Source organism: Brettanomyces nanus, chromosome 1 (genome assembly GCF_011074865.1).
Source record: "Brettanomyces nanus chromosome 1, complete sequence".
Taxonomy (NCBI): domain Eukaryota; kingdom Fungi; phylum Ascomycota; class Pichiomycetes; order Pichiales; family Pichiaceae; genus Brettanomyces; species Brettanomyces nanus.
This window is the reverse complement of record NC_052374.1, coordinates 3,224,656-3,242,679: the sequence shown is the minus strand read 5'-3', so window position 1 is coordinate 3,242,679 and position 18,024 is coordinate 3,224,656. Positions and strand designations below refer to the sequence as shown.

Genomic DNA, 18,024 nt, shown 5'->3' with positions numbered 1-18,024 from the left:
GACACGAGAATAACGCACGGAATAAAGGAAGTACTGCTGCTGCCTGTTCATCTTTCCCGCGTCTTCTCCCAGTGACCCCGGGAATCTCGAAAAGATTTGATGTTTGCATCCGTGCACCATATAATAATAATGTGACGTAGTGCGACGGCCCGATGGTGGTAAGAATAAGAGGAAGCCTGGGTACAAAAGATCAAGAATATAGGCAAAATGTGATGATATATGCATAGAACCGATCACCAGGATTTATAACTATTCAGGCTTGATTTTGAATACATGAAATCTTATAATTGTTAGAATTCGTAGGACCTTTTCCTACTCATAATATACGTAGTCCTTTTTGAAGTATTTTTTCTTAGGAAGGTAAGCCGAGGACCGAATTACCGAATAGGAAACTTAAAGATATCCACCAAGGAAAAAAGTAATTTAAGAGTTATATCTTAATTGCGTGAAAAGGCAAATGCCTTTGTATATAATAAGAAAACAGACTGCTCTGTGATCCTATTGGGGAAGTCTCGACTTACCGATGTTTGACATAGTCCTTTTTCAACTATTCTCCTAGAGAGAACACTCCGGAAAACCAGATGTTTCTAAATTTCATAAAATTAGTGTATGTGCGAACTTAATACTGCGCAGTTCTTATCACCGCTTTCAATACCAAATATCCCTGCATCCTTCTGTCTTCATTTACTCGATTGATCGAAAACCCTTACTTAATTTCATCACTTTACCCTGGCAAAAGAAACGCAGGGACTTGAACAAAATTTTTTTTCGCGCAAAAAAAATTTTCACCACTCATTATATAAAGAGATCTGATTTCCTCCATATGTAAAATCTGACTTTTGTTTTCTTCTTTCTTCGTCGACGTACTTCATAGGATCATTTCTATAGGAATCGTCTCTCTTTGACTCTTCAAAAGAGCCACTGAATCCAACTTGGTTGATGAGGAAGATACCTTTGTGCCCTAGAGTGAGAATGATTTATCTTAGTTTGACCACGATCCTTAGCGGTCTGGTCATCTGTTTACTGAATCTATTCCTTTCCGTTATGACTTTAATCTTCGGATTATGGTTTGTTTGAGAGGAGCGATGATCTCGACTCTTTGTATGTACTTCTTAGGAAGGGATACTTATGGGTGGGTGCAAATGGCTGTCTGACAAGTTACTTTCTTTTTTAAAAAGTTTGTTGGAGTACTCGACCGTGTAGTATATAACTGTAGAGAGTAGTGCTTCTGTAAGATCTCTTGAAAGTTTCGTTTGAATCGGGTTTGTAGTTAATTCCGCTGTTCCTTGTAGGCTGGCTCCTATCCTAGCGAGCAAAGTTTAGGCCATCGAGCTTTTTTCTTTTTGTTCTCTTTCTTCTTCTTTTCTCCTCTCACATGGCAATGTCGATGTCAATTGACCAGGTTGTTGTCCTCGTTGAATCGTTGTATGCTCCCAGTAATGATTCTCAGAGTATTTCTCAAATTCAGACTATCCTCCAGAATATACAGAAATCAGATCATGGCTTGTCGATAGCCGATCAACTGCTCGAACAACCTTCGTTGAATTGCAAGTTTTTTGGTGCTCTTACATACACTGTCAACCTCAATCTACAGCTCCCTGGTCTGGTGAGTGATGATAAAGACGATACACTGACTTTGCTTACAACCAAGTTACTCCAGCAACTACTTGTACTTGTATCGGACGATTCCGTAATTCACCATGGTGGTATGTTTGTTATAAAGAAAATGCTCTCAAATTTGGCTCTTGTATATGTATCCAACTACAAACACTGGAAGGAACCGCTAACGTCCTACATGTGCAGCATAATTAATAGCCGGGCGATGCTGGTTCCTGATGATTCTTCTCTGCTCAGTGACAACGACATTACTCATTACTTGTCCAAGATTCCGCTTGAGCTATTGTCTACAGTGCTAATGCTATCTCAGATTATAGTGGAAGAGATAATTAAGAAGGAAGTTACCAATGCCAATCAAGTAGAGATGCATAAGGTTGTTCACGACTATCTATTTGGTACTACTGAAAGACTTCTTATAGGGCTAACAAGACTCGATAACCCTCTGATACTATCCTCCTGGCTTGAATGCTTTAGTTCTTGGATAGTGTATGCGTCAAAGGCGGAATTTGATTCAACTATTCGATATAACATGACTCCACTATTGAAATTTACCATCAATTTAATGGCTTTACCTACTCCTTGGCAGTCTCCTGTGCCGGAGAAAGCCATGGATACTTTGATTGATGTCTTGGATACCAATTACACATTTTTCAATGTAGATACCAGAAAGCAACTCAGTAGCTTGATTTTTGGGCCCTGGAGCTCCAAGTTCCTAGGAGATATGCCCGAATTGGCAGACCAATATGCTAGACTCTGCATTCTCTTTTTAGAACCTGACACTGTTCACCTTGCTCTGAAACTTAATGATGATGCTAATGATCCGAACTTTGACTTCCTACTGAGACTTACAGATTTTCCAGGACAGGCTGTGGTGGAGGAGACAATTTCCAGCGATTTCATTGATTTCTGGATGCAGCTTTCCGACTCTCTCCTCAACGACGATGATCGATTCTCCCTAATGTTGAAAGACGATAAAGCAAAAATTGAAAGATTCAACGGTAAGGCCAAGTCCTTGTTTATCAAAATCTCTCAAATTTATTGGAATAAAATCCACATTCCTCAAGACGTAGCCGAATTAGAAGGCTACAACAACGAGTTTAGAGTGTATAGACGAGACGTCGGTGATCTTTTTGAATCAATCTTTCCCATAGTTAGGACACAGCTTTACAAGAACCTCGTCGATAACGTCTTGATGAATGTTAACGGCTCTTCACAGCCTGCATTGAATGACATCGAGGCTTCATTGTACCTTATCAATGCTGTCAGCGCAGATTTCAGCGAGAATAATGTCCAGAAGGAGATCTTAGACGAAGTTTCCCAGATTTTGAGCTCGAACTACTTGGAATTGGTGACCGCCTATCGAGATCCCAACAAATTCCAGCATATTGTATACACAACTATACGTTTTGTCAGCACCATCGATTGGTTCTATAAAAGCTCTGCCGGACTTCCTTATCTTCCACAAATTCTTAACTTTTTGTTTGATACGTTGGTGACCTGCTCTATGTATCAATTGATAAGTTCCAAAGCTATCGCCGACATATGCGACAATTCGCGTTTGTCATTGCAGGACTCCCTTCCTAATTTCAAGGAGATTATTCCTCAGATGATCAATGAAACCACAGTTGAGCCATTAACAAGACAGAGAATTGTCAATTCATATGCATCGATCGTTCAGGGAGTGAAGGATCCTCGAATTCAGGGTCAGTATTTGCACGACATATTCTCTCTTTTAGGCAAGAGGTCGTACGAGGTGATACTATCCCTTGATAGCGCAAATAATGATGATCAAGATAAAATGATGGATTACTTGGTAAGTCTTATTAGCTCTGTTAGTGCGATTGGTAAGGGAATGCAACTACCAGACTCTCCTGATGAGGTCTACACTCCAGAGGAATTAAAGGCTGTTAACAGCTACTGGTCGCAGGATCCTCTTAAGATCCATGCAGAGATATTAGAGATAGTCAACAACCTGTCTATGCTTACTGACAAATTGGCAGACAATTTAAGTGTTGCTGAAGAGATTACGAGCATTTTCAAAAGTGGTATGACCGAATCTGTGGGAGGGCCGTTTGTAATCGATTATAGCGTCATTGTAGAGTTTGTTGTAGCCAAATTTCGTACACTCAAGACGACAAAGACGTATCCACTTCTTTATGGCCTCTATAGTAACGTGATTAAATCATGCCATAGGGAGATGAATTCTGAATCGGTTTCACAAACACTTCAAATCATCTACTTAGATAGACTGGAAACGATACGCAGTGATCCTGATATCATCCAATCAGTGATGAAGCTATTTGGCACCATCATATCAACTACACCCTCATTGTTGGTTGGCGACTCTAATATGTTGGAGAAAGTTCTAGAGTTTGGTATAGAACAACTACAGTCAAACGAGAGGTTTGTTCTCCAATCACTCGAACTCTTCTGGACAAAACTGATTTATTTACGTAGAGGAAATCACCAAAACACCATGGCAGTGAGACGGCTTTTTAATGAGACCAAGTTGGGCAATATCGTCATTTACAATGTGTTGAAGTATATGCTTCTAAGCCAGAGATCAAACTTGGAGTTTTTCACCGAGATTCTTAAGAGTTTGGTAGCCAAATACCCAATGCTGATTAAGCAGTGGCTCTTGAACTCGTTTAAAGAACTCAACTTACAGAGAGTGCAATCAGGACAGAAAACAATAAAGAATTATGAGTTATTCATTAAAAAGATCTTGATCACTCGTGGCACCAGAGCTGCAAATGGACTAATTAAAGACTTCTGGCTAGAAGTAAACGGATTGGTTGATTACAATAAAAAATTGACGGTATTATGATAAACAAAGAAATTAACTTTAACTAAAAATAACTAATAAGAAACTTCCAGCTTACAACTTGATCTCTTCAAAGTGATCCACCAAAGCATCTGCCTCATTGCTGAAGTCAACCTTAGCGAGACCAACAGCATTAAATCTTGCCCGATCGATTCCGTTATAACTGTCTTTTCTTGCTCTCACTCTAAAGTTATATTCGTTGAAAGCGATGTTGTCGTTGATGTATTTTTTCAGAGAATTATCAGTCTCCGCACTTTCTTTCAGTTTGAGCAATTCCTGGGCACTAAGACCAACAAGAACACTGGCCTGATCATCAAACAAAGTCATCCACATTTGACCAGTTTCATCCACAACGGAAATCGTCAGGATGTATCTGTAGTTAGGCTCCGGGAAGCTTTTGTTGCATTTCTCACAGCGCCATGTACCGTCACTCTGCTGGATCACTTTACGATTGCATCCCTCAGCTTGACAAGCAGCATAAGAAAAATTATCAGTCTTCACAAAAGTCACCACAGCTTTCAAGGTGAAGTAGTCAGGCTTTTCGTTGAAGCCCAGCTTGCTATCCTGAGCTTCTTTGATAGTCTTCCTGGTTGCTATAGAATCTTTAGATTGAAGATTGACGTCGGCAAATCCGCCAGATGAACGCATGGACGTAAACTTGTCTGCGGAGCCGCGGGTATCGTACCAGCCCTTTAGTTTGTATGCCTCAGGAATATCTGGATTGGCCACGATAGTGGCAGAAGGAATAAGTGAGAGCGATTTACCGTTGTAGTCTTGTACTCTGGCACCTTTGAAAGCCACTACAGTACCAGTGTCGAGACTGAAATCACGGGCATGCTTGTTCCAAAGAGCGACAGTAACAGCAAAATGAGTGTCATCGACAATAACAACATCCCTCCTGTCAAAGGGCTTACCCGTAGATCTGGCAACAATTTCTTGCTTCTCGTGGACTTCAGTTAAGATGCCAATGACATCAATGACGTTACCATTTTCCAAGTTTTGCACCTCATCAAGCTTGACAAAGTCGAAATGTAACTTAGGCACATCGGCGTCGTCATCACATTCTTCAATAACGGTATCTCTATCAAATTGAAGTTCATACTGATGCTTCAAGTTAGAGTATTGAGGTTTTGCCATCTGCATGGCACACTTGCTCACGTAATAAACCTTATTCTCCTTCAACAAGTCATAGTACTTCTCTGCCACAGTGTTGAAAGCAGTGGCACGGATCTCTCCGGTTTCATCGAGAAAGTTCACGTTGAAAAGCTTACCTTCACCCCTTGAATTAGACCAGGTTCTCAAGTCTCCCTTGTAGGAAACACGTGCTTTAATAGTCCAGTTGTTTTGGTAAGGGGAAAGCTGATCAACGGAATACAAATTGGCAGGCTTTGACGTCTTGTGGGATTGAGACTGTGCCTGGGCACCTGTAATAGTGGTAGATTTCTGGGCAGGTGCAGGAGGCGGTGAAGGTGAATGAGACGAGAACTTCGAATCGGAACCGTTTTCAACGTTTTTGCCCTCACCTTCCTCGGCCATACGCTTCTTACGTTTCTCCAGAAAGAAGTTTTCACTTGGATGTGTCTTGAAGTAGCCATCGACGTTTTCGAATTGGATTTGAGGTTTGACACCTTGAGCGAGAACCTCCGCACTATCAACCACCAGAAAGTTCTTACCTGCCTGAGTAGGTGTGATCTCATACTGGGTAATTTTCAAGACGCAAAATCTCTTGAAATTCTCAATAACAGGCTGCTTTCCACTTGGTTTGAACACTCCATTGATCATGTATTTACCATCGTTGAGCATCAAACGTAGTCTTTCTCCCTTAGGCTCACTGATTGTTTTTGATTGATGTGCCTGCAAGATGAGTTCCGAAGGAGGATTACCCTCCTTGAGGATTTTCATCAGAATTCCAGGTTTAAGCGAATCCATGGTATTATTTGTAGTTGTAGGAAGAATACCAGAGAAGTGGGCAATTCACACTAACAAGGAAGAGACGCGTTTTGTGAAGGACGGCGAGGAAAAAAACTACTAGAAGAAATTGAGAAGAAAAATTTACGCGTACGCGTTCAAGTCGATCGACTTGATTCGACCCATACGAGATGCAGCTACCATGGATTTACGTCAGATCAACAGGTCATCGTACCACATGGAGACGGACTGTCTAGTCACTTTTTTGTCATGGAGTCATCCACGTCATCATCAATTATCAACTATTGTCATCATCCATTATCATCCATCATCATCCATCATCATCCATCATCATCCATACTCAGCCACATACTCAGCCATGTTACACGTCAACTAAAGTCCTTTCAGCAATCCGATTGCCCTATTGGCTTACGAGGCTTACATATGCCACCCTTATGCAGAACGGGTCCAATAACCACAATCAATCTGCACGCAACTTGGTTACGATAACCGAGTTTGTTTGGACTCAGCCTCTATTAAACTTCCTTATCGGGAAGTCACATACACCGACAAACAATCACTGACGTCGGACAATTTCACCAGGGAACGAGGCGCAATGAACGAAGAAAAAAAATTAATGTAGCTGCCACCGGGGATAGCAAAAGAACTAGTAGCAACCACCAGGGGGGGGGACCTGCGGCATTTGAAGGCTGAGAAATTGATAGAACTCCATAGAGATCTCATAATAATGCTACCGGGAATACTACCAGGGATAGCCAACAAAAACAGACAGGGCCCAGTAGGAACTAGCAAGGGTTCGAGCCGCGGCCTTAGCAGCAGGAATTTACGAGGCGCTTTGCTCTACGCCTATCGACACCTTATTGATTTAGTGACTCGTTTAATCCTGTTGCATCTGGGCGAGACTGAGCGGCTAACAGATAAGAAGGAGATTGAGGCTACATATATATCATCAGCGAAATACGCTTTGTTGCTATCTTATACATCTTCGTATTTCATTTATTCTTTACGATATGTCGCCAACCCTGCATTCTTCTACGCTTCGTTCGCTTCGTTCGCATGGTTCACAATTGTTGCATACAATGAATTCGAGCGCGGGGAATCAGTTCAAACTTGATCCTGCTGACTTGGAATCCATCTATGATCCAAAGTCTTTGAGAACTCTCATTAATCTGGGTGGAATCGATGCTATCATAAAGCAGTTGAGTACCAGTTCAACCTCCGGACTCGCAGCTGGCAACACAGCCGATTTCAACAACAGAAGAGCACGATATGGCTCTAATACTCTACCCCATAAGGCCCCTAAGTCTTTTCTCAGACTTTGTTGGGAGCAGATGCACGATAGGGTTTTAATTATTCTTTCAGTGGCCGCCGTGGTCTCTCTTGCGTTAGGCTTGTATGAGACTTTTGGCCAGCCTCCTGTTTATGATGCTGAGGGCCACCCGGAACCCAAAGTGGAATGGGTCGAAGGTGTAGCTATCATTGTTGCCATTCTAATTGTCGTTCTTGTTAGTGCTGTCAACGATTACAACAAGGAACGTCAATTTGTCAAGCTTAATGCTAAAAAGGAGGATCGTCAGATCGTTGTCTATCGTTCGAGCGAAAAGCATTTCATTTCTATCAACGATTTACTTGTCGGCGATTTAATTAATGTGGAAACGGGTGATGTCGTTCCTGCAGATGCCATTCTAGTATCAGGTAAATGCGATTGCGATGAAAGCTCACTTACTGGTGAGACAGGAACCATCAATAAGTGTCCTGCCGATAAGGCTATCGAGAAATTCCGGTCCTTAGACTACGGACCGGAAGTGGACATCGGTGATCGACTGGTTGACGACAAGCCTAAGGTTCTAGATCCTATTCTAATATCTGGCTCAAGGCTTCTTAGTGGCCAAGGCCGTGCTTTAGTTACAGCAGTGGGAGTTCATTCGATGCACGGTAAAATCATGATGTCTTTACGCCACGAGAGTGAGGATACGCCTTTACAGAAGAGGTTGGGCAATTTGGCGAATGGTATTTCCAAATATGGTTTCATGGTTGCTGTTATTCTTTTCATTGTGCTTTTTGTTAAGTTTTTGGCCAAACTTGACGGCGAGTACAAGGATATTACACCTGCGGAGAAAGGCTCCAAGTTTTTGAATATTGTCATTACTGCTATTACGATTGTTGTTGTCGCTATTCCCGAAGGTTTACCTCTTGCAGTTACTTTGGCATTGGCATTTGCTACCACAAGAATGACCAAAGACGGCAATTTGGTGCGTGTCTTGAAGAGTTGTGAGACCATGGGTAGTGCCACTGCAGTTTGTTCTGACAAGACAGGTACGTTGACAGAAAATAAGATGAAAGTTGTCAGAGGTTTTATCGGTGATACAGAATTTGATGATATCAACCAAAAAGATAGTGTAGTTACCTCAGAAAAGGCTGTCTCCATGGTTTCACCAGAGTTAGCACATTCTGTCTCTGAAAATATCTTACTAAACGGTACTGCATTCGAAGGGGACACCAAGGAAGAACCATTTTTGGGATCGAAGACTGAATGTGCTTTGCTTCTTCTGGCCAAAAATGCTTTTGGAGCGATGAATCAGCCATTACAAGAGATTAGAGACGACAATGAAGGTCGGATAGTTCAAATAATACCGTTTGAATCTACCAGAAAATGGGGAGGATTGGTTTTGAAGACCGAAAAAGGGTTTCGTTTTTACATCAAAGGAGCATCAGAGATGGTGTTTTCACGCTGTCAGTGTAGGACTCTCAGTGATGGAAAAGTCGAAACCATTGACTCTCCTACCCAGGAGATGATCTACTCGAATATAACTCTTATGGCCAAAGATGCTTTGAGAACTTTATCAATAGCCCATAAGGATTTCGATGGCTTGGACAAGTGGCCTCCAGACGACATGAAGAAAGATGCTGAGTCAAATGAGGCAGATCCTATGAAGATATTTGGAAAAATAGCCGATATGAACCCTTTTAACGAGAAAGAATCATTTCTTCCGCCTCCAGGAACAGGTGTACCAAGCATCGTTATCAATGATCATCAGTCTGAATCCTCTTATTCTTCTTCTAGACTCACACTTGATTCCATAGTTGGAATACAAGATCCTCTTCGCCCTGGTGTTCGCCATGCCATCGAGCAATGCAAACACGCGGGCGTCACAGTGCGTATGGTTACGGGCGATAATATTCTTACTGCCAAGGCCATTTCTCGGAACTGTGGAATTTTATCAGAGGAGGATGTAGACGAGCCATATAGTTGCATGGAAGGACCTCAGTTTAGAAAGCTTACTGATCTCGAGAGGATGAAAATTGTTCCTAAGATGCACGTTTTGGCCCGGTCTAGCCCCGAAGATAAGCGTGTTCTCGTGGAGACACTTAGGAGGCTCGGCGAAGTTGTGGCTGTTACGGGTGACGGTACAAACGATGCTCCTGCTTTGAAGCTCGCTGACGTTGGATTTTCTATGGGTATATCTGGTACAGAGGTGGCCAGAGAGGCTTCTGATATCATTCTTATGACAGATGACTTTGGATCAATTGTCAATGCTATCAAGTGGGGAAGAACTGTGTCTACTTCCATTAGAAAGTTTGTCCAGTTCCAATTGACAGTGAATATCACTGCTTGTGTTCTTACATTTGTGTCTGCTGTTGCTTCCTCTGATGGTAGTTCTGTTCTTACAGCTGTCCAATTGCTTTGGGTCAACCTTATTATGGATACGTTAGCTGCGTTAGCTTTGGCTACAGATAAACCAGATGAAGACGTTTTGAACAGGAAGCCTATGGGTAGAAACGCTCCGCTAATTACCACTTCAATGTGGAAAATGATCATTGGTCAATCGATGATGCAGCTCGTGGTGACCATGATTATTCATTTCGATGGAGATAATATATTCTTTTCACAGACTCCTTCTTCGCATCAGAAGAAGCAGATCGACACTCTTACTTTCAACACATTTGTTTGGTTACAAGTGTTCAAATTAATTGTCACTCGTAAACTCGATGAGGGTGATGGCCTTACGAGGGTCAAAGATCGCATTAGCCGTGCCAATTTGGACTTCTTTCAACACTTGTTCCGTAATGCATACTTCATCGCTATCGAGCTCATAATTTCTGGCTTTCAGGTGTTGATTGTATTTGTTGGAGGTGCAGCCTTTTCTGTGGGTGGACAGACTGGTCCTATGTGGGCCACAGCGCTTATATGTGGTTTAATTTCATTCCCAGTTGGCTTGATCATCAGAATAACGCCTGATATTTGGGTTGAAAAAGTCTTTCCAACTAAGGCGTTCAAAAAGTTCCTTGACTATGCTGAATTTGGTCCTGTTAGACGTCTATTTCATAGAAAAAAGAGGGTTTCGGATGAGGAGGCTGATCCCGAATCGACCCCGATCTTGGATTCTTCTAATGTGAAGGCCCAATTTTTGAGCGTTCCTATAGAGGCCGCTAAGATCGAACATCATAAGCATTCGCTGTTTCTAAGTCGAACTCGATCGTTATCCTCTTCGAGCAACATATCTTCGACGACGAATTCGGATACTTTGGTAAGATCATCAGTTTCTTCATTTGGAACAGAATGAATAAAGATCTGCCACTACATCTACTTAGATAAAAATAATGAAAAATTACTACCGCTTAGTCGTATATACTTAGGTATCTTTCCTTTTCCGTCCTCAAGAACTGGACAAATTGCACGTACTGTGAATAAAATCTGTTCATACTTTTGAAAAACGGCTCTAGATCGATCATTCCATCTATTATAGAAACAAAGTCCTTCTTCGGACTCTTATTCTCCTCTGGATCAGATTGAACTTTCTTTCTCTCAGAGGATATCTGTCCGAGGATCAATTCTTTGAGGAGAGAGATGGCCGACCCAAACGAATCAGCATCAAAATGCAGATCAGCAGCGTTTTCATCGGCTTTAGAGTTAACCGAACTCTCATTGGCTACTGTAGTAGGTGCAAGTTCCAATAACGAGGAGTCACCAGCTTCCTCTGAAATACTAGATGCCACTAGCGACCGTATTGTATCGAAAACTTCTATAACTTGGTTGATTCGGCTTTTCACCTTCATCATTCGCTGAAGATCTTGCACTGAAGCCTCAGCTTTCTTGAATCGATTATCTTCAGCGAATTTCAGCACCTTACCATTAGTCTCGGCCAAATCTCTCACTGTAGAGTTCAATGCACTAGAAAGGTTACTAACATAATATTCAAGACGGGTAATTCCAACTAAAGAATCGTCATTGTCATGGGTCTGTCCTGAGATTTCATCTTTGGCTGAACGAGTTTCAGATCTATACGATATAATAGATGAAGAGTTCTTCAAATCGCTCATCTTGGTCTCAAATTGTCGCGTAAGCTCATTCGTGTAATAGTCAAAGTGTGTGAGTAATGAGGAGCATCTACTTTGAAGCACATGTAACGATCTGGCATTAGCAAACTCGATAGACTTGTTTCTTAGAGTAGGCTTGGATAGAGTGAGGGAAGAGGAGAAAAGCGCATCTAAGTAATCATGTGGCAGGAAATCGTCATCAAAGAACATTGAAAGAACATCATTCTCGCTTACGGAATTGGACATGATACGAGCAACCGAGGAGCTAATGTACTATGAGTAGGGAGACCGTGAAACCCATCAATGTCTTAGACTAAATTGTAATTGGTGTATGGATGCAACACCCCCCACATTTACATAACTGTCTTTTAAGACGAGGAACAAAGACACTAAGGATTCTGAGGTAGCTCTTTACTACCTTTCGGCAATGTTTCATCGGATTGATATACAACCCGATTTTATTACAGTAGTGAATGATGTGCTCAACAACAAGGTGACAGAAGAATTGATCTGGGTTCGAATCGACTCTCAGTCGTACACTTTCAAGGTGAGTCAGGCAAAGAGAAGTGTGTATCCGTGTGTTACCGATCCTGAAGTTAGACTTACAGAGCTTTCTGCACATCAATTTTCTCTCAGAATCAAAGGAGGAGAGACGATTTTGTTGAGGGCTCCGAGATCCTATCTTTTGACCGAAAATCAAAGTAATGCTCACTTCAACTGCATGGACATTAAAGGTGAAGTTTTAGTGGTTGGAGAGGATACGGGCACAATCACTTGCTTCAAACATCGGCAATCTGACTTAAGATTGACTACAAAGCTGATGATTCCAGGCGCTCATTTGACAGAGGTTCTAAGAACTGCGATTTTTCCCAGTGGAAAGGTCGCTTTATCAATGGGACTCGACTATACGATAAAGATATGGTCATTGGACGATGGATCGAATCCAAGAACAATTAGGGGAGTTCAATTGAAAAGGTTGAGTGATGTGGTATTGATCGGATCGCACGGACGTAATTTTGTCAGCAGTAGTTTGGATGGAACTGCGTGCATCTGGGAGTGTGGGTCAGGCAAATGTATAGAGAAGTTTCAGAGGGTGAAGGACATGAACGATGGGGTGATGAGTTTAGCTGTGGAGGAGTTTGAACAGACCATGGATGAAGAGCCTAGAAATTCATTGTTTTTTGAATGCAGTGGGAAGAGATTGTATTGTGGACACAATTCTGGGGTGGTTTCTGTATGGGATTTAGGAACAAGAAGATTTATAGGAGAATTCAACTGCACCACGGATCAGAAATTTGGAGGAGTTTCGTCTTTGGCTATTGACGGCGGCGTTATAATGGTGGGATTCTCGAAAAGATCTGTGGTGAAGGGATACAGAGTGAGCTTTCTAGAAGGAGAAACGGTGAATGCAGTTTGCATCTGGACAGCTAATATTGGAGATCAAGAGGAAGAACAGGAAATTAAGAGAATCAAGAAAACGGCAGTTGATACGGTGATTTGCCTCAGCACTGATGATCTTGTAGCATTAAATTTGAATGATGGACAAATCACGGAGTACTTTGTGGGTTATGATAACGTTCTCAACGATATAACGGTAAAGGACAACCGGGTGTACGTATGTGGTAAGGAAGGACTACTTATGGAATATTAATGAGTTAATATACATTTGATTGTAAGTGATGAGAGACAGTAGACAGCAGATGGCAGACAACGAAAGCAAAAACAAGATCAAGTAGAAAATCATATAGAGAAAGAAAGAAAACGGAAAGCAGGCTAAAAACGAACGAAAGCCCCAAAAGGATAAATAAAAAAGTCTAGTTAAGCACCATTAGAGGCAACCTGAGTAAAGCTAGTTGCTCTTCTGGTTCATGTTTAAAGGAGGAAGCGAGATGTTGTTGATTGGAGGTAAAGGCATCTGACTCTGTTGAGAAGTACTTTGCTGCAACTGCTGGAAGTCGTAGCCATGGAGATAGCTCTGCTGCTGAGCCTGTTGAGCCTGCTGAGACAGCTGCTGTGACTGCTGTTGCGATGCATGCTGGGGCTGTTGCATGGATTGCTGCTGGTTATCCAACTGCATGTACATCTGCTGGAGACTCTGTGCTTGAGGAGACCCACCAGACTGGTTCTGAGACTGTGGTGTCTGCTGTTGCTGGTTGTATCTAGTCTGGGGTTGATTGAAGAGTCCCTGGTAACTTGATTGATCAGTTACCCCAAGAGTAGGAGACTTAGAGATATTTGCCGAGGTGGGAGAGTAATTGAGAGGTTGTTGCGATTGTTGCGATTGGGCTCTTCCATTACCACTGCTAGGATACATGTCTTCAGACTTGAAGGACTGAGGCCGAACTACTTGCTGTGGCTGTGGTTGTTGTTGAAGTTGCTGCTGCTGTTGCTGTTGTGGCTGTTGTTGTTGCTGTTGCTGTTGTTGCTGCTGAGGAAGAAGAACAACTTGCTGAAGACCCATAAGGCCCTGCTGATAGTAAACGGGAGTAGCAGTACCTTGAGCAGCAACAGAATGTTGAGGAGATCCCTGCGCAACACCCTGCTGAGGAGATTGAAGCCTCTGATACGACTGCTGGGCAGAAGAAGTAGGCTGAGACTGAGAAACTTGGCCCAAATCGGAGTAGAATTGACCATTAGATGCAAGCGTAAAGAAGGGCTGCTGATAACTGTAAGCGTTGGGCATTGCAGAACCAACAGAATTTGCAGATGCAATTGAACCAGCTGTGACCCCGTTAAAAGAACCATTCATGGCTCCAACAACACCAACAGATCCCAGAGTAGCAGCTGCTGTGGCAGCATGACGTTTGGCAAGCCTTCTATTCTTCAAAGCCTGCTTGGCAAGACAATGTGGACATTTCTTCTTACTGTTTCTCTTTGGAGTGTACTTATAATCGGGGTACTTCTCAGCGTGCCTGCTCTTCTCCTCTTCAGCAAGCTTCACCCAGTAGGCCTTTTCTTTAGGAGGAAGATTTCTCCATCTACGCCCCAATTCTTTCGACACCTCAGGATTGGTTCGAACCTTACCTCCTTCCTCAAGCAGCTCTTGGTGGTGCTTCTGCCTGAAAAGAATGAAGGCATTTCTAGGTCTAGGAATTCTATTAGGATCCTTCTTACGACAAGTACACTTCATGAGCAGCTTAGCGTTAAGGTCTGGATCATCCGTGAGTCCGCTAAGATCTTTGCTAAGCTTTCTTCTAGAACCAGATAGGCTGTCAAGTTGTTGTTGAAGCTGCAACTGTTGCAGCTGCTGTAACTGTTGCAACTGTTGAGATTGGGTCTGAGGCTGAGTCTGAGTCTGAGGCTGAGGCTGCTGAGACTGTTGAGGCTGTTGAGACAACTGCTGAGACAACTGTTGAGATAGCTGCTGAGATAACTGCTGAGACTGCTGAGCCTGCTGAGACTGATGAGACTGCTGGGACTGCTGAACCTGATTAGGTACACCCATTGTATGACCAGAAGTCACCCCCTGCTGAGCATATCCAGAGGATACAGGAATAGCGGCTATGTAAGGATACTGATTAGCCGCAGTAGCATTCAAATTCATCATCGTTTAATGACAATATACAGAGATAAAAAAGAGTGGTGAATAGAGACCGGAAATAACAATCGTTGGACAAATAATGAAACAAACGGAAACAAGAAGGGAAGAATACACACCACAAAGAAACTTTAAAAAGAAAGGAAGGCTAAATGGATCGATCAATGTTAATGAACAATGGACGGTAACCAAAATATTGTTTCCGAGACTTCCATTCATCATGAGAGTATAATATAATAGTAGGAGTGGAATGGATCCACCGTTTACCGGCCAAAGAAAAAAATTTTCAGATGAAATGCAGTTATTTCTTTTTATTTTACAGAAGTTCGAAGAAATGGAAATTACCGATGGGATAAAGCAGCCAATAGGTGGCCAGCAGGTGGAGAGCAGGTTGCCAGCGGTTGCCAGCGGATGGCTAGCTAACGGCCACGAGGAAGAAAGTTGTAGATTAACAGAGAGAAAACAAGGCGAAAATATGGGACAAAACAGACGGCATCTTTAGCATTTAAGAGAAACATCATAATATCCCTTTGTCGACAACTGTTTATCCATCATATTGTCTAAAAAAACGTTGGTTATTCATTGGCAATGCAGTGATCCCAAAGAAAATCCGGTTCTTGTGTTGGTGGACAAAGGAGATGGAACCATAACGCTTAGTTTTACGTCTTATTATTTTCCGATGCCGCATTGGGAAGCAATGAAAGGGGCATTGATCGAGGGAGGGGGCTGACCGAGAGGTTATCTGGGAGCCTGGGAGAGCCTGGGAGAGCCTGGGAGAGCCTGGGAGAGCCTGAATGAGCCTGAATGAGCCTGAATGAGCCTGAATGAGCCTGGAGGAGCCCGAGGGAGCTCTAGGGACTGCCCATTAGCCATTACCGTTGAAATTTATCCACTTATTTCATCACTTACTAGCCAATCATAATTGCTCAAAAGCAGACCTTAAACAGAACAAATGCCGGTATTGCCGGGCGGGGCATTACCATCTACTGTGTATTTATTCCCGATCGACCGACACTGGATAAATACAGTCGCGTCGATCGAAGAACGAGAATAAAAATGCCACTATTTACTTATTACACCACCAGAGGGAAGCACATACGACCTTAGCGTTACTGTCCTGCTCGAGTTGTCGGCGTGTTTGTAAACAGTACACACATTTTTACATTATTTACTATGCTGGGGTAATATTTAGGCACATGTCTGGTCCTTTGGAAGATTTCGTAGATCCTTAGGCATGCTTCACTACTAACTTGATACTAATGAATGCCGACGTTTGTCAGTCACCTAGTACGTAAATATCTGGTCGATACATTCCAAGCTCCTTTTTTGCTTGCTGAATGTATCTCCAGCATTCCATCATCCACTCCTGACACCACATACTATTATTTTATATTTCAACCGTGTCTCCTTCCTAATAAAGTAATGATCGGCACCCAAATTGTAACGGTTCTCGGTCGCCATGGTGCGTTCTAAAAAAAATATTTTTGCCATGTTTAGATTTCCAGTTTCGGCATTTGATGTCGCCGGATCAGGCATTTCCACTACAACTATATTTCCTAATCTGGAGCTCAACGCTTTTATGGTGGCTCTACTCGCTTCCATGAAAACAATAAGGCCATTCACCAAGTTCAATGGACCGTGTCTTCTCATCCAATTGCACCCAGAAATTCCAAATTAGACCCTTCCCGGTGCAGATTTGGGCGCTTCCGGAAAACTCTTCTGACTGCTTTCCCGCTTGTTTCCCTTCTCTTTCCTGTGCTTTCTAGGTTTGTTACTATTCTGGGTGTCACTTGATTTTTCCTATTGCAATTCCAAGTTTATTTTCATTTTAGCCTTCTGCCTCAGTTTGTTTTGTTCGCGTCTGTCTTCTTGCTTTTGGACCCTTCTCTTCTTCTTCTTTCTTGTTCTTTACCTGACTGTTCGTTACCAACTATTTACACTCCTTTTATTCAAACATGCTCTTACACGATTTGTTGCTAGCCGCAACTGCCTTGGCACCACTTATTCCATTGGCTGCCTGTGACGATGACAGCACCAGTACCATTACTGTCACCACTACCATGACTCTTTTAACACCTGAACAATCCGCTGCTCTTGCTGCTTCTGCTTCCTCTGCCGAGTCTGTTGTCAGTGCAGCTTCTGTCGCCAGTGCTGAGTATGCTGCAAGTGTTGCTTCCGTCGCCTCTGCTGAGTCGGCTGCTAGTGTTGCAAGTGTTGCAAGTGTTGCTTCTGCTGCTAGTGCTGCTTCTGTCGCCTCTGCTGAGTCGGCCATTGCTGCTGCAAGCTCTTTATCCAGAGCCAGAGGATTGCTTGCCATCGCCTACGAGAATACCACCTATGCAAATTCAACAACGACTTCATATGCAAACACTACCAGTGCTACGACCTCTTACGCTAACACAACCTACCACAACTACACGCACAGTCAAACTTTAACTTCAGAGTCTCTCACAACTATTCCAGAAACCACTTCCACTTCTGCCTCTGAAATTGCCACCTCTAAGGCTTCATCTTCTTCTTCTGCTGGCGCTGCTGCTGCATACCTACAGTCATCTTTCAGCACAGTCGGTCTTGGAATTGCTGGCTTTGTTATGGCTGCCTTATTGTGATTGGATACCAAGAAAATTAGAGAATAGTGCTACCTTTTACCAACTCAGCAGGTTTTTACCAACTGCCGAATACTTCTCTCCTTTAAAGCACTGGTTCTTCTTCTTGACTGTTTACTTCTTTATTTTTTTTCCCTCCTTTGATGCTTTCTGCTTCTTTCAGTTCTAAAGCGAAAAAAAACTCTTTTGAC

The 18,024-nt window shown here is 42.6% G+C and overlaps 6 protein-coding genes across 6 annotated transcripts; 4 read left to right on the top strand and 2 right to left on the bottom strand.

Moving 5' to 3' along the window:
- Positions 1 to 1,381: 1,381 nt before the first annotated feature.
- FOA43_001514 (uncharacterized protein) lies at positions 1,382 to 4,444 on the top strand (the record flags this gene model as incomplete). Its single annotated transcript, XM_038921827.1, has 1 exon — positions 1,382 to 4,444. One exon carries the CDS (start codon positions 1,382 to 1,384, stop codon positions 4,442 to 4,444), a length of 3,063 nt encoding a protein of 1,020 aa, XP_038777755.1.
- A 2,936-nt stretch (positions 4,445 to 7,380) lies between these two features.
- FOA43_001513 (uncharacterized protein) lies at positions 7,381 to 10,935 on the top strand (the record flags this gene model as incomplete). The annotated part of the gene is made up of 1 exon (XM_038921826.1): positions 7,381 to 10,935. The coding sequence occupies one exon, from the start codon at positions 7,381 to 7,383 to the stop codon at positions 10,933 to 10,935; it is 3,555 nt and encodes a 1,184-aa protein (XP_038777754.1).
- Positions 10,936 to 10,990: 55 nt separating this feature from the next.
- Positions 10,991 to 11,935, bottom strand: FOA43_001512 (uncharacterized protein; the record flags this gene model as incomplete). Its single annotated transcript, XM_038921825.1, has 1 exon — positions 10,991 to 11,935. One exon carries the CDS (start codon positions 11,933 to 11,935, stop codon positions 10,991 to 10,993), a length of 945 nt encoding a protein of 314 aa, XP_038777753.1.
- A 181-nt stretch (positions 11,936 to 12,116) lies between these two features.
- FOA43_001511 (uncharacterized protein) lies at positions 12,117 to 13,340 on the top strand (the record flags this gene model as incomplete). Its single annotated transcript, XM_038921824.1, has 1 exon — positions 12,117 to 13,340. One exon carries the CDS (start codon positions 12,117 to 12,119, stop codon positions 13,338 to 13,340), a length of 1,224 nt encoding a protein of 407 aa, XP_038777752.1.
- A 198-nt stretch (positions 13,341 to 13,538) lies between these two features.
- Positions 13,539 to 15,134, bottom strand: FOA43_001510 (uncharacterized protein; the record flags this gene model as incomplete). Its single annotated transcript, XM_038921823.1, has 2 exons — positions 13,539 to 15,107; positions 15,129 to 15,134. The coding sequence occupies 2 exons, from the start codon at positions 15,132 to 15,134 to the stop codon at positions 13,539 to 13,541; spliced, it is 1,575 nt and encodes a 524-aa protein (XP_038777751.1).
- A 2,048-nt stretch (positions 15,135 to 17,182) lies between these two features.
- FOA43_001509 (uncharacterized protein) lies at positions 17,183 to 17,836 on the top strand (the record flags this gene model as incomplete). The annotated part of the gene is made up of 1 exon (XM_038921822.1): positions 17,183 to 17,836. The coding sequence occupies one exon, from the start codon at positions 17,183 to 17,185 to the stop codon at positions 17,834 to 17,836; it is 654 nt and encodes a 217-aa protein (XP_038777750.1).
- Between the last annotated feature and the right edge of the window lie 188 nt (positions 17,837 to 18,024).